Source organism: Cheilinus undulatus, linkage group 20 (genome assembly GCF_018320785.1).
Source record: "Cheilinus undulatus linkage group 20, ASM1832078v1, whole genome shotgun sequence".
NCBI lineage: Eukaryota > Metazoa > Chordata > Actinopteri > Labriformes > Labridae > Cheilinus > Cheilinus undulatus.
This window is the reverse complement of record NC_054884.1, coordinates 26,959,068-26,986,659: the sequence shown is the minus strand read 5'-3', so window position 1 is coordinate 26,986,659 and position 27,592 is coordinate 26,959,068. Positions and strand designations below refer to the sequence as shown.

General features: G+C 37.8%; 1 protein-coding gene across 2 annotated transcripts in view; it reads left to right on the top strand.

The window, feature by feature from the left end:
* polr3a (polymerase (RNA) III (DNA directed) polypeptide A) overlaps nucleotides 1-27,592 on the top strand; it is a 60,814-nt gene that overhangs the window by 26,671 nt on the left and 6,551 nt on the right. Inside the window, exons 15-28 of one of the 2 annotated variants that reach the window (XM_041815706.1) lie at nucleotides 1,721-1,885; nucleotides 2,119-2,291; nucleotides 2,906-3,017; nucleotides 4,342-4,460; nucleotides 4,772-4,909; nucleotides 11,135-11,305; nucleotides 12,657-12,770; nucleotides 16,131-16,166; nucleotides 16,528-16,614; nucleotides 16,702-16,784; nucleotides 19,350-19,520; nucleotides 19,830-19,923; nucleotides 20,009-20,101; nucleotides 25,266-25,430. In XM_041815706.1, the coding sequence (XP_041671640.1) occupies nucleotides 1,721-1,885; nucleotides 2,119-2,291; nucleotides 2,906-3,017; nucleotides 4,342-4,460; nucleotides 4,772-4,909; nucleotides 11,135-11,305; nucleotides 12,657-12,770; nucleotides 16,131-16,166; nucleotides 16,528-16,614; nucleotides 16,702-16,784; nucleotides 19,350-19,520; nucleotides 19,830-19,923; nucleotides 20,009-20,101; nucleotides 25,266-25,430 (1,721 nt within the window). The remainder of the gene's footprint in view (nucleotides 1-1,720; nucleotides 1,886-2,118; nucleotides 2,292-2,905; nucleotides 3,018-4,341; nucleotides 4,461-4,771; nucleotides 4,910-11,134; nucleotides 11,306-12,656; nucleotides 12,771-16,130; nucleotides 16,167-16,527; nucleotides 16,615-16,701; nucleotides 16,785-19,349; nucleotides 19,521-19,829; nucleotides 19,924-20,008; nucleotides 20,102-25,265; nucleotides 25,431-27,592) is intronic. The other variant, XM_041815707.1, reaches the window with a different exon arrangement.

Here is a 27,592-nt window from a genome sequence, read left to right as displayed (position 1 = left end):
ACACTGGCCTGCAGTGCTTGAGAGCAAAGCAGTAATCCTCCAGAGGTCACATGTTCTAACAGGTACAGCAAATTGATCCTAACTTTCAACCTGTTGAGATTAGTCAATCAATTTATTGATGTAGAATGAACTAATTGCCTCTCTGAGGCAATCGGTTTACAATTACATTCGTTGTTTAGTTAAAATGTCAATCATTTAGCAGTTCCAGCTTCTTATTCTTGAGATCTGCTCTATCTAAATCATTGACAGGAAATGAAGGTTATTTGACATTTTGCCTGTTGGGTGGATTAAAATAGTAGCACGTAGGATTTTTGATACTATTTGTTTAATCTGAAACTAGTCCTTAACCCTAACAGATCCAAATTTATGTTATTCTCTAAAAACAGAGACCTTGATAACATTACTTAACATCAAAAGATGATTGTGAGACAAAAGATCAATGTTTCAGTATTTATTTCCAGTTATTTATAACTGGATCTGATACACAGCTTAGAAGATAGTGTTGTTTGTAACAGAACACCACATTTTTAGGTGAGCAGAAGTATTGAAACAGATAGACTTTGGATAGATTAATGTGAATAACTGAGTGTTGAAACTGAAAACACTGGACTTTGAGCACCTTGAATTCTCTGCCTGTCTGATCTTTCTCCAGACTCTGGGACCTTGATTTACAAATGGAAATCTATTGGACCTATTTCCCCTTAGCACGTGAGGGGTGCTGTGACCTATGTGGTTCAGGAGTGACTAACACTAGGAACAAGACACTTTGTCTCAGTCCACTCCTTGTGAACCTCCCTTAAGTTCTTGAATCATCTTTGTTTGACAATCCTCTGAAGGCTGAGCTCATCCCTTTGCTTGTGCACTTTTTCCCACCACACTTTTCCCTTCTAGTCAACTTTCAATGAATATGCTTTAGAATAGCCTCTAAGAACAGCCTGCTCTTTCAGCAATGACCTTTTGTGGCTTCCCTCCTTGTGGAGGGAGTCAGTTATTGTCTCCTGGACAAACGTTAGGTCAGCAGTCGTCCCAGTGATTGTGGTTGTATGAACTGACCCATAGTGAGAGAATGAAGGCTCAGGAAACCTTTAAAAATTGAAATTTTCTGCAAAATATATGATTTTGAGTGAGTAGACTGGTTTGCCATAATTCTCAAGACTAAAACAATCTTGAAATGTTTCACTTTGTATGAAATGAATCTGGAGTTTATAGAAGTTTTACTTTTTGATGAAAATCACAGACTAAAAAAAGAACTTTTACTTGATGCTCTATTTTTTAGATGCACCTGTATAAATGTCCTCCAAAATAAAATCCATCTATAAAAGATGGTTTAATGGATCCTTCTCGCAAGCATATCAAAAGAAGAAACTGGAGCAAAGGTAAAAAAGATGTATTAAAATGCAAAATATGACTTGTGTACTCCTGTTTCTTCTTTGAATTTGCCTGTAAGATAGAGTCTATTGAGGCTTTTTTTAAATGTACTGATCCTTTCTGAAAGAACCGACCTCCACTTGTGGAGTGGATGAAGCGCCAGAGACCCCTGCTGTGAAATATCTGTGTGCTTTTTTTTTTTTTTTAATTTTCCAAGATAAAATGCCACAATCTTCTTCAAAATCATTTTCCACCCAAGCTGATTTCCCTTCTGCACTCACCAACCTTTTTCGTGTATATCAAAGGCACCCTGCTACCTATTTAATGGTATCAATTCTTGTCACATTCACAGTCGTGGTGATTCACAACAGTGAGCTCATGTGTGGCAGCATGGACAAGGGCACCTTGGGATCTGGATCCAAGAACAACATCTTCTACATCCTACTGAGAGACTGGGGACAGCTAGAGGCCGCAAACGCCATGTCACGCCTGGCGAGACTTGCTCCAGTTTTCCTGTGTAGGTTCTCCATAGGGTTTGAACAATACAGTTGCGATATTAAGCCCATTGAAAATGCAAATCTCAGCAGAGATTAATCCAAAAAACATCATGAAATCAGTGAACTTTGCTTTAGTTTGGTGCACAGAAATATTTTAAATCATTTTTTAAATTCTGAAGAAATTATAACATGTAGAATATATATATATATATATATATGGCTTTTCTTTTTTTGTTTTTACATTAATTTACAGCCAATCGGGGCTTTTCCATTGGAATTGGTGATGTCACACCTGGTCAGGGTCTTCTCAAGGCCAAACAGGACTTGCTGGATGATGGTTACAAGAAGTGTGATGATTACATTGAAGCACTACAGACAGGCAAGCTGCAGCAGCAACCAGGCTGCACAGCAGAGGAGACTCTAGAGGTAGGCTTGATGACATTTGTCCATATGTGGAAAAAAAGGAAAAAAACGTTACATGTTCTGGTGTGTCATTTATGCAGGGATTAACATTTAAAAAAGCAAATAGTAAATGAGGTTGATTGGCACAGACATCCACTTGTCCTTTGCTTTTGTCTGGCTCCTCTCTTGTAGTTGTTAGTCTGTTTGCCCAGGTGAGGCAACATCATGTGTGATGACATTGTACTTAAACAGCCTCCGTGGTCATGGTATCTTCTCCTCAGTATCTGATCTGTGTAGCCTGTTGATCTTGTGAGAGTTTTATCCTCGACAAGAAATCTCTTGGTTTCATTTTACAAGGTCTTGTGTGCACATCTCACTACCAAGAACTACAGAACTAAAGATCCATTTATCCTTGACTGGTGTGAAATATTAAGGTGTGCTTTGTGCCCGTAGAAGTATGAACCTGCCACTTTATGTGGGAGTTGAAGTGTTTACATGCACAAAAAGATGCCAGACGTGAATGCTTGTCCCTGCATGCTTCTCTGGATTTCAACATTTGTTTGCTCAATGTGGTTGTAAAAAGTTTTCTCTAGTATCAGGCCCCAAAGTCATCTTGTTTAGTGTTATTTGTTCAACAGGCTCTTATCCTGAGAGAGCTGTCTGTCATTAGAGACAGAGCTGGTAGTGCCTGCCTACGAGAACTTGACAAAAGCAACAGCCCTCTCATCATGGCTCTGTGTGGCTCCAAGGGTAAGCTCACTGCAAAGGAAATGTTCCTGTTGATTTTTCATTTATTTTACTGTATTTCTTGTGAAAAAAGTAAAAATCTAAGTTAAATCAGACTACAGTAAAATCACCTGTGTAAAACACTCTTAGAATGCCTATGTCTTATTTATCAGTGCAGCCAATTGACCTGTATGACATGCTAAAATATGCTGTCATTACCAGAAGTTTTGTCACCCACTGTATCTTACCAAACACTATTGAGAATTTGCCCCATTCAGTTTGCAAGGGGCCACTTCACAGCTCAAAATGTGTTAGGACACACAGTGCGTGTTGTGTCCCAGGGTGAATAGAGTACTTGTTCTGACACTCTAACTGTTTAGGGCTCATGAGAGCTTGATGGAAGAAACTGAGCTTATTTCTGCTTGTTTTGATGAATGTTGCTCTGAACCACTGACCTGCGAGGGGCATAATGATGTCAATTAATAATTAATAATGGGTTGCAGGTGGCTAGATGGTTTGGGGTGCGCCCCATGTGCGCGGACGGCCCGGGGACCCTTTACTGCATGTCTCTCCCCTGCTCTCGTCCCTGTGTCTGACTCTATACACTGTCCTCCTCTGTCAAATAAAGATGCAAAAATGCTCAGAATAAATCTTAATAAAAAATAAATAATAATAATAATAATAACAACAATCAAATACTCTTTGAAATGCATTTAGTTGAAATTATTGTGATTTATTTTTGGCTTTTTACTGCTGAAAATTGGTATTAATTTTTCCTGTTTCAGGTCTTAAAAAGCCTTGAAAAGTTTTTCTTTTAAATTTGATATTAAAAAATATGTAAGAACCCTAAAAAAACAGTTGAAATGAGAAAAACAATTAGTAGTGACATGGAACACAGAAAATGTTCAGGCCTAATATTTTATAACAAAAAAATAATGGCTCAGTTATGTTTATAGATTAAGTTTAAAAAAAAATGTATAGCCTTATGTTTATTTAAAAGATTAATCACTCATGTCAGGGAAATACAAATTACAACCAAAAATAATCAGGAAATAAAACCAAAATGAAGGGAAAGTCTTGTTTTTCTGTATCGCATGCAGACTTAAGATTATAACTGTTTACATAGAGGGACTGAGGAGTTTTTGAAGATAATACGTCTCTGCAGAACCTCAAAAGCAAAATAAGCAACCAGGGACAGTTGATTTATTCTTGTAGAAGTATTTTTATGGCACACGATAAACATTTGTGACCTTCAGTCCACTTTCTGCATGCTTTTTCTGTGCTGCCATGAAAGGACCTTGGAAAATGTACATTAGTAACCTGCTGTCATATTTTTGTGTACTTACAGGATCTTTCATCAATATCTCTCAGATGATTGCCTGCGTGGGACAGCAGGCCATAAGTGGCTCTCGAGTGCCTGATGGCTTCGAGAATCGGTCCCTGCCTCATTTTGAAAAGCACTCAAAAGTAAGAACCCAGCTAATCTAGTTTTTATTTACTTGCCGTCTATAACTCAAAGAAATCATTCTTTTCATTATTTTCTTTATTGTGGTATTGAAAATAACCATTGCATAAATAGTCATAATGTTTAATCAGTCTGATGGGCTTTAGTATATTGATTCATTGCCTCTGCTTTTGTTTTGTCTGAGAATAATGTGGAAGGGAACAGTTGAAGTTATGGCATATAATCACAAAGACATAGGGATGACATCTGCAGGCAGGTTTCACATGTCCAAGAAAACCCCCAAACCTGTTTCCTAATGACTGAATTTCAACAGCTTCCAGCTGCAAAAGGCTTTGTGGCTGACAGCTTCTATGACGGCCTGACGCCCACAGAGTTCTTCTTCCACACCATGGCCGGTCGGGAGGGTCTGGTGGACACTGCGGTGAAAACTGCTGAGACGGGATACATGCAGGTAATGCCAGAAGATTTTTCATCTCTATTCCCTGTGGCTTCTTGTTCTCATAATGATGCCTCAGAGACACACGTGGACAAAATTGTTGGATCCTTCTGTTAAAGAAAGAAAAACAATTGCGCCTGAAACTGGCAAAAATAGTAATACATAAAAATGTACTGAAAATTAACTAATGGAAATCTGACATTGTTTTTGAATTGTGCTTCAACAGAATCATAAAAACAGTCTAATGAAACCGGCCTGGACAAAAATGATGGTACCCTTAACTTAATATTGTGTTGCACAACCTTTAAAGGGCAATCACTGTGATCAAGAGATTTCTGTAACTCCCAGTGAAACTTTTGCACCTGTTTGCAGGTATTTTAGCCCACTCCTCATGAGCAAACTGCTCCAGTTGTCTCAGGTTTGAAGGGTGCCTTCTCCAGACTGCATGTTTCAGCTCCTTCCACAAATGTTTAATAGGATTTAGATCAGGTCCACTTCACAATAGTCCAATGTTTTATTCTTAGCCATTCTTGGGGTGTTTTTTAGCTCTGTGTTTTGGGTCGTTATCCTGTCAGAGGACCCATGTTCTGTGACTGAGACTAGGCTTTCTAACACTGGGCAGCACATTTGGCTCCAGAATTCCTCGATACTTTGGAGATTTCATCGCACCTGGCAGAGATTCAAGCCACCCTGTGCCAGATGCAGCAAAGTAGCCCCAGTTCATACCCGAGCCTCCTCCATGTTTCACAGTAGGGACAGTGTTCTTTCCTTTCTATGCTTCATTTTTGCATCTGTGAACATTGAGCTGATGTGACTTGCAATAAAGCTCCAGTTTTGTCTTATCTGTCCAAAGGACATTCTCCCAGAGGCTTTGTGGCTTGTCAGTATGCCTTTTGACAAATTCCAGTCTCGCTTTTTTATGATTTGCTTTTAGCAGTGGAGTCTTCCCCGGTTGTCTCCCATTAAAGTTCACTTTGGTTCAAACAGCGATGGTTGGTGCATTCTGACACTGATATACCTCTAATCTCTTTGGAAGTTGTTCTGGGCTCTTTGATTACCATTCGTGTAGTCCGTTTCTTCATTTGTCTTCTTTTTCTTTTGGCTTCAGTCCCGTGGACCTTAAACTTCTGAATAATAGGTGTAACTGTAGTCACAGGAACATCAAGCTGCCTGGAGATTTTCTAATATCCTTTACATATACTTGTCTATAATAGTCTTTCTAATCTTCTGGGACAACGGTCTCCTTAGCTCTCTGTGGTCCATGTTCAGTGTGGTACACACCATGATACCAAACAGCACAGTGACTACTTTTCACCCTCTAAATAGGCAGACTGTTCACAAGTTTAAAGACATGTGATGCTAATTACAGGACACACCTTAGTTTAACATGTCCCTATGGTCAACTTGTTTTACATCTTTTCTAGGGGTACCATCATTTTCATCCAGGCCAGTTTCATAATTATTTTTTGATGATTCTGTTGGACCACAATTCAAAAGCAGTGTCTGATTTCCATTGGTTATTTTTCAGTACATTTTAATTTGTAGTTACGTTCCAAATTATTTCAGTGACCAGTGTGTTTTTTTTTTTTCTTTAACGGAAGGATGTCTGCAGAATTTTATTATAACAAAATAAAGAAACAGCAGCCACGCTTTCAGACATATCAAAAAAATCTCTGGGTTTGTGTGGATGTTTCTGTCTGCATGTCCAGCTCTTCCTATACCATCTCTAGGTAAAAGCTTTCACCTCAGTTGAGAATAACTAAGCTTTTCAGTGATGTCAAGAGGACCACAGGTTGATGGTATTGTCTGTGCACTTGCGTATGCTTACATGTGACTGGGGATTGACATGAACTTTTTTAACACCATCCACTGTGGCTAATGGTTACTAGCCACTCAGTGTTTCTACAAACCACAATTCTGTTGTTGGGAAAATATGTTATATATCATATGTATGTCTGGTATAAGAAGAAACATGTGCTCTGTCTTTCTTCCCCCATCAACATGATCAGTATAAGCTCTCCTCTTAATAAAGCACTTCTCTGTGTACAAATGAAACACTACAGAGACATGTGTCATACTAAACTGAAAGTTCAGGTCTTTGTTTATCTTCAAGTACTCTGAAACTTTTGCTCTCAACCTGTGGAAGCCTGAAGTCTGCACTACCAACATGTTAGCGCGGGTTTCTGTGTAGGTGTGTACCTGAGTGTCGTGTTTGTGTGTGTCATTGTTATGCAGCACCAAAGAAGACGAGGATGAGAGGAAATGATGCACCAACGGTCAAAGGGAAAAGGGATGATAGGGAAAAGAGTGACAGGAGGCCAGGAGAAGATGATAGAAAAAGAAAAAAATGAAGATTGATCACGAGTCCTGTATCACAAGTCTGAGTCAAGTCTCAAGGCTTTTGTGTGTGAATCCAAGTCAAGTTTTAAGTCACTGATGTGTGCGACTTGAGTCCCCATTTCTGGTCATTCATAGCGCCTGATATGCTGCTCTGCACACCGCGATATTTATGACCCTTTCATGCTCTTGAATAAACCTCATCCACATGCAGATTATGACAGACACTCTTTTAACTTAATAAACAAACACTGCAAAAAAAGGGGGGCTTAATATAAGATAACACTAAATCTGAGAAGAAAGGTACTCAAAACTAGTAAAATAATCTAGAAATCTAGAATTTTCTTTCCAACATTTTTTTTATCGTGTTTGAAGTCAGAAGTATTCTGCACAATAAGTGGCATTTTTATTGATGCTTTTTTGTGTGATTCTTAAATCAAGCAACTTATATTTGTTACTGAATCTTGAATAAGATCTATTTTGATGAGACTGTGGGTGAGAGAACTAATATAGCTTATTTTAACAGTTATTTAATAAACCTAAGGACTTCCTGACTAATTAAGACAAACAAGATATGATTGTGCTTGATTTAAGATTATACTGTAAAGTTACACTCTAAAGATAAGAAATTAACTTTTAAAACAAGATAAATTATCAAACACTTTTTAATCTAAGTTTTTAAATCTTGGTAAGCACCAAATAAATTGCAGTGTAGGAGTTTTAACAAAATATCACACAGGCATAGAGACAACAGAAGGAGATGCAGACATGTAATATGTGTGGAGAGAGAGAAAAAATGAGTAGATAAGTCAATAGGGACGAACGAGTTTCATCATAAAGCACATTTGCTAAAATACATAATCCTATATGAATATGTTACAATAGGCTGTTTCTTAAATAATTGTTCCCATTCTGCCTTATTTGCTAAATATGTCAAATGCCATTTGCATGTGGAGAGGCCTTTTTGACCGCATAGGTAAACTTTACACTTCATATTGGTCTGTGAAACAGTCCTAAAGTTACTCCTGATGATAAAACCGTAACTCAGGCCAATCAGACATTGATCAGAAAGGACACTGCTGCATAACAGTTGTGAGAACCTGGAGGTGATAATTTGCAGAAAAGAGGGAAATTGTATTGTCGATAAAATTTAACTGAGTACTGATAGTTAAAGTAACAGCGAGAAACTGTTTTCTGTTTTATTTTGTCCTGTACATTTCCCAATGGTTTTTAAATATCCTGCTTTTTTTAAACATGGGGCATGTTTAAATAACATTATTTTATGTTATATAAAATAACACTGTCCAGCATAACCTTTATGATTGTAATCACTCACCTGAAAAGCTCATAAACCAGCCTCAGAATGATATTAACGTGAAGGAGAGCATGCCGTTATTTTCTTTAATAGTTGAAACATTTTCTTTTATTAAATGGCCTAAAATTGAATTTCTGTTGTTAGTGTATTAAACCTTATGACATTGTGCTGCTCGTTAAAATAAAACGGCTGGTAAAAATGTGAGTTAAGTTCAATCCTGACAAACATACATACATGCATGCATAGATAAATAGCTAAAATACTGAATAGAGAGAATTAATAGAGGGTTTTAGCAATGTTTTGTTTAATATGTAGAGAGCATAAAAAGGCAGCTGTGAGAGGAAACTAGACCCGACCATTTATAGACTTATTATATTGTCTGCTTTCATTAAAAGAAATGCATGAACACCATGATTCCTTTGAGTGTTTGTGTCGGTGTTTGTCAGCCCCCTTACACATGGACTTGAGGGTGAACTGATTGGATTTTGGAGAATAAAGATCATTATTTTATGCATTTTTTAATTATTTACATTTAACTTGCTCTATAATCCAAAAGTTTCTTACAAAACCTGGACCTAAACTGCTTAAAACATAAGTTTTCTCCCTCAAAATTCACCCAGACCTCATTCTTGACCCACTACTGTGCTCTCACTATCCTGCAATGTTTTCCCCCTTGAAGATAAATAATGGCCAGGCAGTAGTTCTGGTTGCTTTTTCAGTTCTTGGTTGACATGGGTAATGCAGTGATGTGCAGTTCTTGTCTAACAACACAACACAGGTGGTTATTTATCAAGGATGGGACTGAGCAGAGAGCCCAGTTGTATCCAGGCAGTGAGGCTTTGTGATGTCAGGAATCCAGCATTTTTTTATGTTGAGTCCTCAAACCCTACAGACTCATTCTGCATTGAAGCAAACATTCAACACAGCCCATTTAAACTCCTGCAGAAATTAGAAAAGTCCTTTGTGTTACTATAAAAATGTGTTTATTATGTTATATATGTTTGTTCCCTGAAAAATGCAGGAAATTCAGAAAGAAGGTTTTGTGCCCAATTCCTGCAATCTCACACCGGAATTCAGGTCTTGATTGATCATCTTGGACTTAACACAAGCGAAACATCAGGTTGAAGACACCACGGCTGCAGCACTACTCATATGATACTGAGTCAGTCAAACAATTCCAGCGCACAGACAACTGTAAACATTTGACAGCAGCTCTGACACAGAGAGGAGGAGGCAGGGTCTTTTGGTAAATTGGTAAATAAGATCTGTTCAGTTCTGGTCATAAAGTTGGTAGAAACAAGGAAAAAAATGGGCTCAAGCTATGTAAAAAAAATCCTTCTATGACTTTTATTTAGCCCCGCCAGTGGGCTAGAAGGTTGAGCAAATTGATGCTAATTTCCGACCCTGGTTCACAATACAGTTTTATCATGATTTTGAGGTTTGCTGTTCTTAAAAAAAACATGAGATTGAAGCCAATTAATGAATCATTGTGATGCATTTGCCTAAAAAGGAAAAGGGAAGAAAAATATCAATTGCTCTTATGTTCCTCCATAAATACAAGTAATTATTTTTTGAAGGCTGTATGGTGATAAAAGATCAATGCTTATTTTTTTCTATATAATAATAACACTCATAGCTTAATCGTAATATTTAACAATTAGGGCCCGAGCTCCTACCAAGGGTTGGCGAGGACCCTATTCTATGTCTGTGTCAATTTTCTGTCAGAAGAGTTGCTAATTTAGAGGCTTTAACTTGCTCAAAACTCACCAACCTTTATAGAAAATTGTCCCCCAGTGAAATTATTTTTCTATTTTGGTGGATTTGTGTAAATTCAGATTAATTCAGCTGGAACAGGAAGCTTTTTGCAGGGTTGTGCCTTGACAACCTTGACCTGTACAGATACCTCAGAACTGTGTAACTCTGAATTGAACTTTGCTCAGAACACAGAGAATAGTTAAATGTAGTTGAAAAAGAATTCTCTTGTTGCAGAAGCTGAAATCTTAGCATTTCTGAGTGGATTTTATCTTGTCATCATTCTCTTATTGAAAGTCTTTTAACATTTTCTTTTATTTACTGGTTGAATGGGTTGTCTGTCAGGAAGGAAATAGTTTGAACCACACTTTGAAAGTCTGCTTCAAGATTATTGGAGTCCAGCTGAAGGTCTTGAGCTCCCTCTGGTCCAGAAAGCCAAGAGAATAATAGATCAGCCTGGCCACACTCTCTCATCTGACTTTTCTCTAATGCCCTTGGAGCAGCGCTATCATGCACCCCCAAGGAAAACAAATAGATACTCAAACTCATTATCCTTTTAGCTGTCACGTTTCTAAATGCTGAAACTGACTTGTGGTCAATGCTCACTCTAAGACTCAGGTGTGTCTTGTATTCTATAAGTCTTTAATGCATTTCTGGCATTGTATTTATCGTATCGTGGTTGTCTATATGCTGCTGTGACTGTTTTGCTGACTGTTTTTAATTTTTTTTAATACTTCTCTAAACTCTGAGTATTTACTCTGGTCAGTACAGGTATAGTTGGCCTCTGTAAACCTTTCTGTTGCATAAGGTTTTTTATCCCTGTCTGTGCTCTACAGAGGCGTCTGGTGAAGTCCTTAGAGGATCTGTGCTCACAGTACGACCTGACAGTCCGCAGCTCCACAGGGGACATCATCCAATTTATTTATGGTGGGGACGGTCTGGACCCCGCTGCTATGGAGGGGAAGGATGAGCCGCTGGAGTTTAAGAGAGTCCTGGACAACATCCGGGTGAGTTAAGTCTGGAGCAGATGAGACAAGAACTCACTTGGCTTGCCAGTTATTTGATTTTCTTTTTTAGATTCTTGTAAGGCATAATTTATTGTATCATATTTGATATTTCTTAAGTTTATTTTAGGCTTTCATGCTTTTATTGAGAAAGGACAGTGGATAGAGTTGGAAACTGTGGAGAAGGAGAGTGGGGAAAAACGTGTAAGACAGGAGCCACGTGCAAGATTTGAACCTGCACAACATCCTCTGTCCACGTGGAAACAAACATTCATACTGATGCCTAATATTGAAGGTTATTTCTTCTTTTTTCTTCATCGATAGACACAGATATAGCCCAGCGTCTCTGTGCACTGATACATGTTTGAGCAAAGATTGACTCTTAGTACCATAAAATCCAGTATGAAAATGGGTTATAAATATCTTCCTGCAAGAAGTTTTCCATTGGTAAGTCTAAAACCTTCAGTTTCTGTGCAGCAGCAGAAATGTTTATATTGTGCAAGGGTTCTCAGACCTAATAGTGAAGTTTAAGCTCTCCTTTGGACTGCCTTATTTGCACAGAATGAATTTTTGCAACACCGCCATATCGGTTCAGATTTGTGCTTTGTGTTGTTTTCCCCACATAAGGCTTAACCAGTGCCACCGTTAGCATAGCAAAGTTTTAATTGTTTTGCTATAGCACGTCGAGCAGCTCGGTAACTAACCAAACATCACCAACCCATGCTGCTGTACTTAACATGCAATACAGGTAAAACCTAATATAACTGTGCCAAAGGGGGTGCTAGAAGCCTAGTCTGCATCCCTATTTATCTAAAGGTGCACTCACGCAGCAATCTGTACTCATACTATACAAAAGTCGTTTGAACCCCTCCCAAGTATTCCTTTTAGCCCGCACTCTCACTGTTCAGTGCATGCTGGCCTGAGCACAGATAGGTCACAGGCCATCTGTCATCACGCAGAGCATCCACTAATGATGAATTTAAATGTCTTGATGATTCACCCTAAGTAGGCATTAAGAATTGTTGTTTAGGGCTGTAAAATAGCAACCAGTTTATGCAATATCTGCTCTGACTCGGTTTATTTCACCTGACCTGGGATCAGTTTACAGAATTGAGTGAGGAGAGAGAGAGAGGTTCATTGTGGAGAGCTATCCCTCACCGTAGAGTTCAAAGCCCTTTTCCTGCAGAATGAAATCCTGTCTTTTGAACTCGTATGAATCCTACAGTTGTTCATCTGTCTGAATCCTTGACATACCTGCACATGCCATGAGCTTGTCCTATTAGGAGACTTTGAGCTGGGATTAAGTGCTCTTGCAGTGCTGTTCCCCATTTACAGTCGTCTCCTTTTCTTTTAGGCTGTCTACACATGTCAAGACGAGCCTGCACTCAGCCAAAATGAGCTTGTCCTCACTGCAGACAGCATCATGAAGAAAGCGGACTTCATGTGCTGCAGAGACAGCTTCCTGGAGGTATATTCAGCTTGCTGCTTGACTGTGAATTACAGTTTCCTTTTTCTTCTTTTTAACTGATTTGACTTTGAATCATGTAAGAGGTTGTTACTAAGGTGGAAATCCTATCAAGGAGAAGCTTCAGAGTTAGTTAGTTATCAAACCTAAAAGCATCAATAGCTTTTACAAACTCAGTGCTCAGTACTCAGCTTTGTTTCTTTTTAGTTTTTTTGTGCAGGAAAAAGCATCTTTTAGGTCTTAATACAACACCATTAAATAGAAGCCAAAAAAGTCAAAATTTTGACACTCTCCCTGCCTCACTGTGAGCCTTTGAAACCTTAGTTTGGAGTGTTTTGGTTTCTGTAACTCGTTCATTTGGATCCAGCTTTCCTTTTATCTGTGAACTGGTTAGTCAAATGGAAAAGTGTGGCTATGTGATGATGTGTTTATGTAAACAGGCAAGTAATGAAAAATACAAAATACAGTATTAGGTCTTATTCTCAAAATGTCATCTGCATATTTTACTCACAAGGCCACTCCAGGAGGCATTTGCAAAAAGCACGGCTTTTATTTTACATGCTTATAGACTAACATTTTCAAAATTTTCCCTACATTTTGAAATCACATATTTTAAAAAGATGGATATTTTCTGGTAGTTTATTGTTCAGAAAAGTACCAAAGTTTTCGCACTGTTTATTTTTAGGCTTTACAGAGAAGGACAGTAGGTAGACTCAGAGACGGGGATGAGAGGGCGGGGTACGACAAATGGGAAAGGAGCCACATGTTGGAATTAAACCCGGAGCCTGTCATGCACACGGGGTGTGACCCCACTGCTGCACCCCTATTATCTATTATAATAGATAATAATATAATATAATTATAAAATAATTATAATACTATATCTATTATGTCTTACCAGTTTAATATGGACACATTTAATGCCTAATTTAGAAAAGAGATTTATATTTTGGCAAAAGATGTATCCTGTAGGATAAACCCTGCTTTGCTTTCATGGCAATTCATAAAAGACAGTATTGGTATCATGGGTGTCGCACACCAAAACTATCCGTGCATCTCTACCGACCAGGCTGTATATTACTATATTAGTAAAAGAGCAAACCCTGACAAATGTTGTATTCACTCTTGTAAGCATGATTGTCAAAAATTGTATATGTCAAGACATTTTTCTGCCCTAAATCTTTTTCATATGGACGACAAGTTTCGCTACAAGATATGCAAAGATGTCCGGTTGCGGTAACTTCTGTGGTTAAGTCTGTTCCGCTGACCCTACACAGAGCTTAAGGTCAGCTAGTCACTGCTGACTAGCCTGTCTTCCTCAGCGATTTAATAGAAGGTGTCCAGATGGTCACTAACACTCTGATGTAAACTTACTGTAAGCAAAGTTTCCACCACCAGTTTGGCCCTGCCCAGAAGACCCATCATCACTGTATTCAAGGTTTCTTCAGTACTGTAGGTGTTTTCACAGAATTAAAACAAAGCTTGGCCGTCATTACACCTCTAGATATTCATTCTGGTTCAGGGGTGGTGTAACGTTTGTCTATTGAGCTTTGGTGTTAAAAAATATGAGAGCATGGCACAGTCAAACACAAACTGAGTGCTGACATCCCCTGCTGGCTCTGCTGATCATGTTCTTGCCTCTATTACTACCACAAGTTGGCAAAAGGGAGAAATCTCTTTTTCTCCCAGTAACGCCTCTGCAGCTTTTATAGTGAAGGCGAAAAATCACAGGGACAGAAACATTGCTCCTGGAAACGGCTGTGAATCAGCCTTCTGTTTCTTACTTTGTTTTTAATTGTACTTTATTACAAGTCAAATAATATGAAAATAAGAGGGGTAACCTCGACAAGCATTTGAATTCCATTGAGTCATCAGCATAAAGAGAAAGGCGTTCCTATTATAGCAGTAAGATGCAATTAAATTTTTTTTTCTTTAAATTTTTTAAACGCAAGTTGCATATAACAGTATAGCATTACAGACTTTCCTGGATTACTTTTTAAATAGGGCTGTTAACATTAACAGATTAACGCTTGTGATTAATCTTGAAAAAATAATAGCGCAATTTAATCATATGATTAAGTTTGACCCCAACTTCCTCCCGTAGTCCTCCAGCACGGATGGTTACGTGCCTGGGGGTGAAGAGGTGACAGGCGGGTCAGACACAGCCAGCAGTGATGAGTGAGGCGACAAACCCAGGTCTGCTTGTTGGTGATTTTCTTTTTAAAAAGCTGGCAAATGTTAGTAATGATAAAACCAAAATTGTAGGTACAAGCTGCAGTGATGAACTGTCTTTACACCGAAGCATGACGGGTCTCAAGTTCCACTTTCAGGCAAAGCACATCTTTGCTAATGTTAGCAAAGATGCTAACAGCAACACAGGATCAGGCCATGGTAATACCACTCTCTTTAGCTGTTTCAGGACAGTTTTCTTCTTCAGCTGCTCAGATAAATGCTGAAAGTGTCCAGTTTGTTAACAGTATTAATCCAGTGAAGAAATCCGTGGTGGAATTGGCAAAATAGAAGTTAATTAGCGAACTTTACGAGCTAAAGATGGAAAATATGATGCATTCAGTAAATTAGACGACTGTATTTTATACGTTATGATACATTCAAATGTCACATAAAAATGAGAAATTTTAGTTTTTTAATGAGAAACTTCAATAAATACAGTTGTGAATATGTGTTTATATTTGAGGGATTTACAATAGATGTGACAGACTCCACCAAGCTATAGAAAGTATTGATAGTGGTGTTGATAATGATTCAGATCAACACTTTCAATGTGCTGTACATAGAATTAAAAGAATAAAAATTAAACACTTCACAATAATAACCTTTAAAAATCTAAAAACATAAAAAATACTTATACTAAAAAAATACTGTGATTAATCATGATTAATCACAGTGTAGGGATGTGATCAATTTTATTAATTTTTTTAATCGAGTAACAGCACTACTTTTGAAATTTTCCATCTATTTTCTGGCCACTCCTTTCCCACTGGAAGTTAGAAAGGATGGTTACTTACAGTCCAAAACTCTTTCAACATATGCTTTCCAGTTTTTCTTTTTATTTAATGCTCAGTGTTGTCAATATATGAACAACAGAAAAGGGGAAAGGGGGGGAGTTGCTCCTTGTAAATGTCCAGAGATCATCATGCATAAGAAATAGCTCATATTCAAAATAAAGGCATGATAAAAGCAAATTATCACAAGTATAAGGTGAATTCAAATTAATTCAGATCCAACTGTTCATTTAGCCCACATCCAATAAAACTTATCTTTTCCATGACGTATATTTCATGTACAAGCAGCTTATGATATTTTTGAAGTAATAAATGTGAATCTTTCCCCCTTTTTGTGAAGGAGTTAACTGAAACAGGCTCAGAGAAGTACCTGGAGGTAGAGTGACAGCATGCCAGAGTGTGATTTATTAGAAGTGAGAATGCTGTGTCAGAAAGAATTGCTAATTGATGTCATACACCCAGGTTTTGCTGTTACCTGATGAAATATTAATGGTATTTCATTGTTTGAAAGACTCAAGTTTTAACATGGCATTGTCCTCTCCAAATCACTGCTGGTGTTTTATAGACAGATTGCTCAATGCAGCTCACTTGGATTATGTTCTCTAACTCTTTACTAGAATATTTAACAACTGCATGACAGTGCTGCAAGTGTCAAACAGCATACGCACAATGCGCTCTGTCAAAGACTTTAATGAGCGTCTTGGTTTTGGAAATTTCTTTTTCCCTCCAAACTTTAGGAGATAAAGAAATTCATCAAAAGCATCTCTGAAAGGATCAAGAAGACCAGAGACAAATATGGCATCAACGACAACGGCACCAGCGAGGTAGATACTGTCACTGGAGATTTTAGGAGATGAACACACGAAGATAACTAAAAGCATAACGCTATTTCTGTCTGCTTTGTATTGCAGCCAAAAGTTCTCTATCAGCTGGACCGCATAACCCCCACCCAGCTGGAGAGGTTTCTTGAAACCTGCAGAGACAAGTACATGAGGTACATGTCCATGTTTTGCTTTGTGCATTAGCTTTCTGTGTCCTTTATGTCGCGTACAGGACACTGCAGAGCTGCAGGTGTGCCTATTTAAACAAAAGCAAACCTGAGCCTGACACACTGCAGGGCAGGGAAGCTGAATGAAGCGTGACTGACACTGAATTCACACAGATTTTGCTCCGTTCCTGCTGAGTTGGACTTGTGGGAATAATTATTTGTGCTCCTGAAAGAAATCAGCTTGTAGCTTGCTTTACCACTGCTAACTTTCACTTGCTCATCGCTGTGAACAGAGAGCTAAAAAAAAAGTTACTCTGAGATCCTGCACATTATAACCTCTGGTAATGAGAAGTGAAAAAAACATGGTGAACAACACATATGAGAGGATCATTATGTTTCTCCAAGTTAAAACTAGTTAATACTGGGATTCATGCTGCAGAAGAATCTGCTCTTTGCTGTATTTTGGCTCCTTATTAAAGGGTCAGGGTAGTTCTTTCTGTTTCGACCAACCTAAAAAGCATAGTGAAAGGTCATCCATTGTAATGGCTAGCAAGAAGGTGCAATTGTTGAAAGAAAATAAGATACCAAGGTTTGTAAACAGAGGTAGCAACAATAGCTTGGTAGCATCTACTCACCCACATTTCAGGGTCAGCCTGGGTTCTTTAAAAGAAGACTTTTAGACTTAAGGTGACAAAATGTCTCAAAAGGTCTTGTTTACACTGCAAAAACACAAAATCTTACCAATTATATTTTTCTAAATTCTAGTCAAAATATCTTATCCCACTTGAAATAAGATATAAACACCTAAAGAGTTACATTTCAGTTAGCTATATGAACTTGTCCTTAGACAGTACATCTTGAATATCTTGACAAGTCAAAGTGTATTGAAAATATTTTGTGATGAGTCATATCTCAGATGAAACAAGCTTTTTTGACATTGCATAAGGTTTTTAAGCTGCTGTGTAATTTGTAAAAGTTGAATTGTGTGTGTGTTTGTATTGTGCTCTTGCAAAGGAATTTTTCAACTGTACCTGAAGGTGGTTGAGGCATAGTTGAATGCGGCAATGCACAGTCAAGAATAGTCATGTGCAGACTTGATTTTTAATTTTTATTTATTTATTTGTTTGTTTGTTTGTTTGTTTGTTTGTTTGTTTAATGTTAATTTTTTTTCAAGCATAAATCTCACCAAACTACCATGTTTTTATACTACATTTAACTAATTTCATGCAGATATTTCAATTTAAAAATGGTAAATCAGATTTGAAATATTCTTTGGTGACCCCCCGTCATTGTCTCATGACCCCCAGAAGGGTCCTGACCCCCACATTGAGAACCACTGCTTTAGAGTGGTTTAAAGACTGGTATTCAAAGTGTGAAGTGGGTCTCACCTGGCAGTGCCAGAAGAATTCAAGGGAAACACGGAACCATAAACCAGAAAAAAGTAATTTGTTCAACTAATTTAGTTGCATGGTGCAAAATGGAGAGATTCATATACCTGCAGAGGCACATTCTGGAGTAAGCAGAATAAAGGAAGTATGACCAAAGCTATTTAAACTACGGACTTTCCTGGACTGGTCCTGATGCTCCACAGCCACAGTATGTGATTTGCAAAGAGCTGCAAGCTTTTGATTGCACAAAGCCGTGTAAACTTCAGCATCATACTAAGACAAAGCACCAAGTTTGGTTACCAAGCCATGGGAGGAAACTGGAAGGAATCGCGATAACAAAAAACAACTGAGAGATTTAGCAACGGAAATACCTGGACAACCTGTGTGAGAGCAGGTTTGATAATCAAAAGCAAGTACAAGGTAAAGCTGAAAGTGGAGGATGATAAGCTGTTGTTCTCTTTACATAGTGCGACCCTCTCTCAACTGCACAGACACGGACTCATTGTTCCCACAAAAGTAGAGTGAGCACAATTTAAAAAGGTAATACTGACACTTGGTAAACTGCAGACAACAATAAACGTATTGCCACAGAAAAAGGGATGGTTCTAGACAATATGCAACAAAGAGCTAAAAAAAACCTTACTTTTTTTTAGATAATAGACGCATATTTTTAATAGTTTTGTTTCATATTTTTTAGTCCTCTTATTTCTTGTGGATGGAGGGCTGCAGAATAAATTGTGTTCTTCTAGATGAGACTCACTCTTCCACACTTTGAAAATCCTATATTAGAGAATTAAAAAATGTTGTGAAACAACAACAACAACAAAAAAGTCTCCTTTGTCTTTTTAACCCCTTTGGTTGTCACGACAGCGGCATTGACTCTCTTTATTTGATCGGCCACTATTGCTCTCTCCCTCTCTCTCGAGCTTGTTGAGAAATGCTATGTCTGACACTGCAGCAGCATTCAAATTGATTAGAAATAATTTAATAGGAATAATCACTTCTTTTTTTGATGGCCATGCTTGCTTCTTGTTGCTCAGAACGAGGTCTTAGTATTGATTTCAGACTGTTGCATAACCAGACAACACTCTCTACAGGGCCTCGCAGAGGCTGTGTATTTATAAACAGGGTATACCATCAGAAAAACAGAGAATGAAAGCTGAAATTGTTACTTGTTGTGTAGAGCTCAGATGGAGCCTGGCTCGGCCGTAGGAGCTCTTTGTGCCCAGAGCATCGGTGAGCCTGGTACTCAGATGACCCTGAAAACCTTCCACTTTGCCGGTGTCGCATCCATGAACATCACACTGGGGGTTCCTCGCATCAAAGAAATTATTAATGCCTCAAAAAACATCAGGTGGGATTATGTAACCCCTTTTCTCTCTACTTTGTTTCCTTGTTACCCCTCTGTCTTTCTGGCTGAGGAAAAAAAGCAGAATTGTTATCTTTCAAAGTTTTCTGTGAATTCATTCATAGTTACAGTCTCTTTTGTCACAATTCTTGCACGCATCTTTTTAAAGACCTCTCCAGCTCTGGAATTGTCTTATCACTTTCAATGAAGAATAATTTTATGTGCTTTAAATCTTAGCAGCTTGTTAGATCAAAGCAGTGCATAAACCCCTAACTTTTTGGATTTTTCTACTGAAATCCCATCCTCGCCGATCAGCACGCCTATTATCACAGCTCATTTGGATGTGGAGGATGACGCTGACTTTGCGAGGCTGGTGAAAGGAAGGATCGAGAAAACTTTATTGGGAGAGGTGATGAATCCTGACATATATTTTGTTTACTGCTTTCACTGCTTCAAATGAACTAACTCAGTTAACTCTTTGGCATCCTTCATAGATTTCTGAGTACATTGAAGAGGTTTTTCTACCTGACGACTGCTTCATTCTGGTTAAATTGTCCTTGGAGAGGATCAGGCTGCTTCGACTGGAGGTACCACAACTTTCTTTTTCTTACCTTCTATCTTTTAAATGGACTGTTTTTTTTTTTGTTTGTTTGTTTGTTTGTTTTTTTTTAGGGCTGCAGCAATTGATTATTTTCTAATCGCGTATTCCATCCATCTATCCATCCATACTTATCTGCCCATTAATTGGATGCTCTAATAATAAATATTGCATTTTTTGTTATCAATCACTTTTGCTTTTTTTCAAGATAACAATAGTACTAGACAAATATGGGAAGATGGGTCCCTTAAATAAACTAATTCTATATTAAACTGACAGCATACACCTTCAATGTTCCAAACTTATTTTATTGAAAAACATTGAACAATACCCGTGAAACAATACAGACTTGCTGTTTTAACTGCACATGAGGTAGTTCTCTCAAATATAAATGAAAAGTTTAGAGCATTGCTGTCCAAACTACTAAATTATGTCAGTTCCTTTAGTCTTTCATTTTTCACATTTTAGTAGGTAGAGGTACATGTGAAACCGATCGTATCCACCGATCTTATCTAAGTATTGGCCGATCACCAATCCCCCAAAATTAAGGAAATCTGCGCCAATTCCGATTTTGGCCGATCGATCGGTGCACCCCTAGTTTTATTATGACTATTATAAACAAAACACTTGTTGAGAAACAGGAGCACTTCCATCATTAGTTTGCAGCTTGATGCATTCTCTATCAATTTAAAGGCCAAAACTATGACTATAGTTCTCATCATTTTCATTCCTGCGTCATCCTGTCTGTGTTTTTCCCTGTAATAACCTGCTTCCTCTGCATCAACCTATAGATAATGAAGTCATTATAATTCTAATTGTTTGTTTGTCTGTCTATGATATATTTAATGTTTTTTTTAGCATTTGGCTCACAAACACTCAAAATCATACTTGTACATGAGAATGGGAACAGTTTTGTATGCAATATAGTTTTATTTAAAAATGTACTTGAAGATAAAGAAATTAATTGAAATGATAGGGTAGGTTAAGGGTTTTTAATGATATCCTCCACTTCTCTTTTGTGGGTGGTCAAGATGCAGCCAGTGTTTAGTTAAGGTCTTACCAGCCATTATTAGGATGCTAAATAAATAAATAAATATTAAAATGTCCTGAAAAGGCAACTTTTCCAAACAATAAAAGGAAAAAACAAAAGGTATTTTCATATGCGTATGCACTCTAATATTTTGTGAAGCTTTGAGTAGTCTCTCTACAACACATCGTAAAGGCTGGGATGTTTCCATTGGAGTTCTGGATTTTTTTCTCTGTCTCGTTGTTCCTTCTCACAGCACCAACTTCATCTCTCTTCTTTTACTTTGCTGTTTGGTCTGTTTACATTTGAGACTGCTGTGTTCTTATTGGTTGACGTCAGTGTGGTCAGAGAACATATCGTAAAGGGCGGGACAAAAATCAGACATGCTAGACTTTCAGTCAGGAGGTTGTGAGGTCTTGCTCTTGTTTGTTGTTCACTATGACACTCTACATAAGATGAAATGTGTGGTTTCAACACTGCAACTGTTAGGTCAGGCTATAATCTTGCTGAAAACATGTAGCCTGACCTAGGCTTTATACCTTGTGCCACAGGATTGAAATGTCACAAGATTTCTCATCGAGGTGAAAAGTGTCTTGCATAAACACCAGGAGTACCAGTAACACAGAGATGCTCCTGACACTTTAAAGTTTTTGCGTGGCAGCTAAATGCTACTGCTAAGCTTTTGGAGTCAGTAGAGAACAAATCGAAGAAGGTAATTCATGTAAAATAGCCTTATAGAGAAAGATATACCAATGTCCCACCCTTCTATTGTACAAGAAAGACCAACCAAGGTTCTCATCCAAAACACAACGATGGGTGCAAAAACCCAGACCTGAGACAAATCGAAAGGCAGCATGGTAGAGTCTAACAATGAGTCTAACATTTTCAGAGAGGATGAGGAAGCATGCATTTAAAGAATATCGCCATAATCAATTATGGACAAAGATGTTGCTTGAATGATATTTTTCCTTGCAGCAAAAGGAAAACAGCGTTTGTTTCAATAGAAGAAACCCCAGTTTTACCCTCAGTTTCTTTGCATGACAATCAATATGTTGATTAAAAGACAGATTTTCTTCTAGCTAAAAGCCAAGGTATTTACATGTTTGAACACATTCAATTGCCTCATTGTTTTAGGTAAAAATCTGAGCAATATCTTTACTTGTGACTTAGACCTGGAAAAGCACATTATTGATGATACAGCTTTTTATATTTGAGTATGTTTTAAATACTCTTTAAAGTACTTCTAAAATAATTTAAATGCTTTTTTTGGTGACTCTAGCGGTGAATGCATTTTGTAAGTTAAAGATATAGTAGAATATTAAAATGAAAGATTTAAAGGGGACATATTTCACCCTTTTAAGACAAGTTAATATTGGTCTCAGAGGTCCCCAAAACATGCCTGTGAAGTTTGTTACTGAAAAAACACTCCAGTATAGGATTTTTGCATGTCTAACAATATCCTCTGTTTCAGCCCTGCTTAGAATGAGCTGTTTCTGTGTCTTTGGCTTTAAACGTTACTGATCTGTCTGACTCCGCCCCTGACCACTACCCTTTCAGGAAATGGATGTGGCACTGCTGATGTTACAATGTTACAGACACTTTTATCTAATGTGAAAGACCTGACTGGGATTTGAACCCTCAATCTCCCAGACCAAAGTCAGCAGGGTAGCCCACTGAGCTATCCAGCATCTCAAATGGAAGCTGAGAGGAAGATCAAGAGAGGAGGGTGGAACTTTCTTCCAAGCGGAAGAACCAAACCTGGGTGCGATGCTAACTCCCCTCATGAGGTCATGGGGGGAAAATCTGAGAACGGCTTGTTTCAGCACACATTTTCTGAAAGGTGGGGCAAGAGAGGGGAGGAGGTAATGGATTTTTCTGGTACTTGAGGGGATTGTGGACAGGCAAGGGGCACATATTTTTGTTAGAAAAGCCTGAAAAAGTGATTTTTGCATAAAATGTCCCCTTTGACATGAAGAGCTGTTAAAATGTACAGTGTTAGTCAGAGTTAGACATGTCAGTACTGACAGCCTATTCAGTACAGAGGAATTAATTAAAACATTTCTGAATAGACCTGATTGCGTTGCATTTGTAATTTTCAATTATATAAAAGACACATTTCCCACTGTTTTCCAAAAATTGAAAAATGATAGACTACAAAATCATCTGTGACTCAGTGTGTTCTCTACGTTGTTTAGTTAGTTTTTATTCAGGAAGCAGAATTAAATCATTCAGTACTGAAAATATGTCCTCATTTTAACATTTGTGAACCAGTGATTTCACATTAATAAGTGAGTGTACAGGGAAAAGTGGATACAAAGGAACAGAATAGGACAGAAGAAAAAAAGAGTACACTCAGAAAAACAAAAGTACTCTCTTATCCCTCCTGCCTCCCTGAGGACTCTCAGGTCAGTGAATTAATAGCCTAGCTTGTTTTTACAGTGTCCTTAGAAAAGGGTTCCCAAACTTTGTTGAAGTGCCTCAATTTATCTAAAGTTAGAGACGAATTCTATCCAAGGGAGAAAGCTTGACTCTTTCGTCTTGCCATAATTTCCTTCTCCATGTTGTTTACTGCAGCAAATGAAACGTGAAAACCTATGTGATAAAGTTGAGCTCATTAAGTTCTTTACAAACGTCTCCCCAGATGAAGCAGCTTTTAGATAATTTGAGAGTCTGAAGAAGAAGAAGAGTACAATGGATCTCTTAATTAGAACTTCATGGTCTGTAGGATTAGATGAATAATAGAATATAATACCAATGCAAAACAATAAACACTTATATTGCAATTGTATTTGTCTAATTAAAATTTCTTTCATTGCCTTTCCATTCTCTTTAATTTTCTCTTGTTTTTAAGCGCTTTAAGTCTACGCTGTTTCTGCCTCGCTTTCAGCTCTTTGTTAACGTGAGAAACACAATGAAAACATGCCACTGTTATAGATAACTATTTTCTTTACCTCAATTTAATAATTATGGTGAGAAATACACTGATGACATTACAACAAAAATCTTTCAAAACGTCATCCAAGAAGCACATATGGTTACTCGTTACTGAGGAAAGACTGTCTCTATCATGGGCTACATATTTCAAAATTCCCCATCATTCATCCAACAGCACTGAATCATTTCAATAGATTAACATGAGACGTTTTAAACTTATAGTAAAAAAAATTGTCTCATTTCAAACCTGAATGAGTTTTATTTGAAGAGCCCTGAATGTTACAGTCATTAAAGGGAACAAATATAAAAATGACTTTTTCAGGCTTTTCTAGCATAAATGTTTTCCTGGCCAGTCCACAATCCCCCCAAATACCAGAAAAATCCATTCCCTCCCCTCTCTTTCTCCACCTTTCAGAAAATGTGTGCTGAAACAAGTGGTTCTCAGCTTCTCCTCTCATGATGTCATGTGGGGAGTTAGCCCTGCCCCCAGGTTCGGTTGGCCCTCCCTGCTTGGAAGAAAGTTTCGCCCTCCTCTCCTGATCCTCCTGCTTAGAGGAGGATCAGACGAGCCACATCCATTTCCTGAGAGGGTTGTGGACAGGAGTGGAATCAGACAGCTCAGTAACATTTAAAGCCACGGACACAGAAACAGCCTGTTCTTAGCAGGGCTGGAACAGAGGAGTTTTTTAAGGCATGCTAAAATCCTATACTGGAGTGTTTTTCAGCGACAGACTTCACAGGCTTGTCTTAAAAGGTTAAATTTTGTCCTCTTTAAAGTCTTGCACTTATGTAAGCCTTAAAAGTCTTATGTGATTGTCAAGTTTTTTGTTTGGATATTGTCTAGACTGGCGTGTTTTTTACAGGAAGCATTCTCTGTCATGAATTAAAGCTTATGTCTAATATCTAGTTCTACATAATAAGCCTGAATGGCACAATACTGATAATGAAAGTTAACTTTAATTAAAAAATAGTTCTTTTTCTCCTTTGGAATCTTCATTTGTGCAAAAGCATTATTACATTAACACCACAAGCCAAAACACTGATTATTTAACTTCTTTAAAAAAGGGGGCTTAGACAATGTCATAGCAGAAAACATGGGTTTCAAAGCTGCAGTGTTGATCAGATGCATTAGTGTGCTCTGTGGGGTGAATAACAATGAGATCATCACCTTGATTCCCTCTGTGCCTGTTAGGTAAATGCAGAAACTGTTCGCTACTCCATCTGCATGTCCAAACTGAGAGTGAAGCCGGGAGACATCGCCGTGCACGGCGAGGCGGTGGTGTGCGTGTCTCCACGTGAGAACAGCAAAAGCTCCATGTACTACGTGCTGCAGTCACTGAAAGAAGAACTTCCCAAGGTCTGACTGGTGAAAACACACAGTATTTGTTTCAGTTTGGCTCTGTTTGATACATAGACAAACTATTGAACATTGATGTAAGTGTTCATAGCCACAAAAACACTCTCTTCCTATCCTTTTGTTTTCATTTCGCCTAAAGTACTTGATTTTGTACTTTATTCATATTTAGGCGGTGCTGTCGCATACATATGGGTTATTTGCACAGGATTGCATTACAGGTTGATTTACTGTATAATCCTGTTTTTTTTAACTGTATATATATTTAGATTTGTACTTATATGATCATTTGTAGCCAGTATTTTATTCTGTTCTTTATGTTATTAACAGCAAATTTACTGAATCTGACATTTGGCATCCTCCTTATCCTCCAACACTCACTGGTTGTCGTCCCACTATCATAATTATGAAAAGACCACGACATGTATGGCTTTTCTTCATCCAGTTTGCATCACTAGGGTGGAAAAAATGATAAAAATTTGTTTTATGAAAAAATTAATGCTATTTTTAGTGCTACTGAGAGGATAGCAGAGTTAATGAAATGTTTGCAAGTTATGTTACACAGTTGCATAAAAAATTAAGACTAAGCAAATCGTTACACTTATTTTAGTTCTCATTCAGCTGGCGAGTTGATGATCCTTATCCCAGGATACAAAGACTAAAAAATAAGGCCTTTATTGCTTGTGGTAAGTCAAGATCATCTGCCAATGAAACAAGCTAAATTTTACTGATGTGTCTTGAAATAAGTTATTCTATAAAAATATTCAAGACGTTCAACAATTGAAATTTACTCATTTCATTGGCAACTGTTTCTTACTTACTACGTGATTTGTGCCTTATTTTCTGCTCTTAATGGCATGAAACTTGATTTTTCATGACTTTTTCTTCGAATGTGGAAAAACCCTCTGAGGTTGACGCTCTCACTGGCAAGTTTTCACTGTTTTTATTAATATCTTTGTCATTTTACATCATAAAAATGCGGTTCAAACACTTATGTGAACTGGAGAATCTCCTCTTTCACTTGCTATCCCACTTGATTCACACCCGGAGTTACAGGGCCAATAAGAGAGCAATGGGCACCTGTCATCACCTCCCACTGTGCATCACTGGATGAATCCTCTGTCTGAGGCAGGGAGCAAGAGGAGAGGATTAGACCTGTTGATCTTTAATGATGCTGAAGCGTTTGAATGTTGCAGAAGCTTTGGAAGAAATACAGAGAAGCAGTGATGAAGATGAAACAGTGTCATTTTGGTGAAGCTGCTCAAAAAACAATTTAGCTAAATTTGATTTTAGACATGTTTTCTGCACTTTCCTATTATTTTATTCATATGTTCCCGACTTTGGTAAGTCTATTTTAGGCACCATAACTCATCCACCTGAGTCTATGTTGTGTTATTTGCAAGTACCTTTAGAAGCTGAATTTTATAAATAAAGGAAAAGGCGAGGAGAGTTTACTACTGTTCCTAGTTTTCTCCATTTGTGGATAATGGCTTTCACCATGGTGGCTTAAGTCCCAAAGCCTTAGAAATTGCTTGTTAATCCTTTCGATACTGATAGAAATCATTTACTTTATCTCTCATCTGTTCTTTAATTCTTTAGATGGCGACATGATGTGCTGCATTTGGAGATCTTTTAGCCTACCTCACTTTGTCAGACAGGTTCTATTCACGGGACTTCTTCATTCAACAGGTCCAGCAGTAATCAGGCCTGGGTGTGTCTAGTGAAATTGAACTTAGCTTCTTAAAAAATGAGGTGAATTAACTAATTCATGTTTTAAGTAGATGGGGAGAGCATTACTTTTTTATATGAGGCAAGGTAGGTTTGGGTGGCTTTTTCCCCTAAGAAGTGAAATCAGCATTTAAAAACTGCTGTTTGTATTTACTCAAATATGCAAATAATAAGAACTCATTGGGGGGAAAATATTTTTCACAGCACTGTAGCTCTGTGCCTTTATAAATCCAGAAATTTATAAAGAAGAAAAAGAAGTTAAGTTGTAAATCATGCAGTAAACTCTTCAAAATACTTCTTCTCATCCTTGGTGTTTATCTGTTCTAGGGCCGCTTTTATGTTAAGCTGTCTTTGACTCCTCTGATTCAAATCAAGGAGTTTAATTTGAAGGTCACGTTCCTGATTGTGTATTTTTCCTTTGTGTAAATGCTGACATT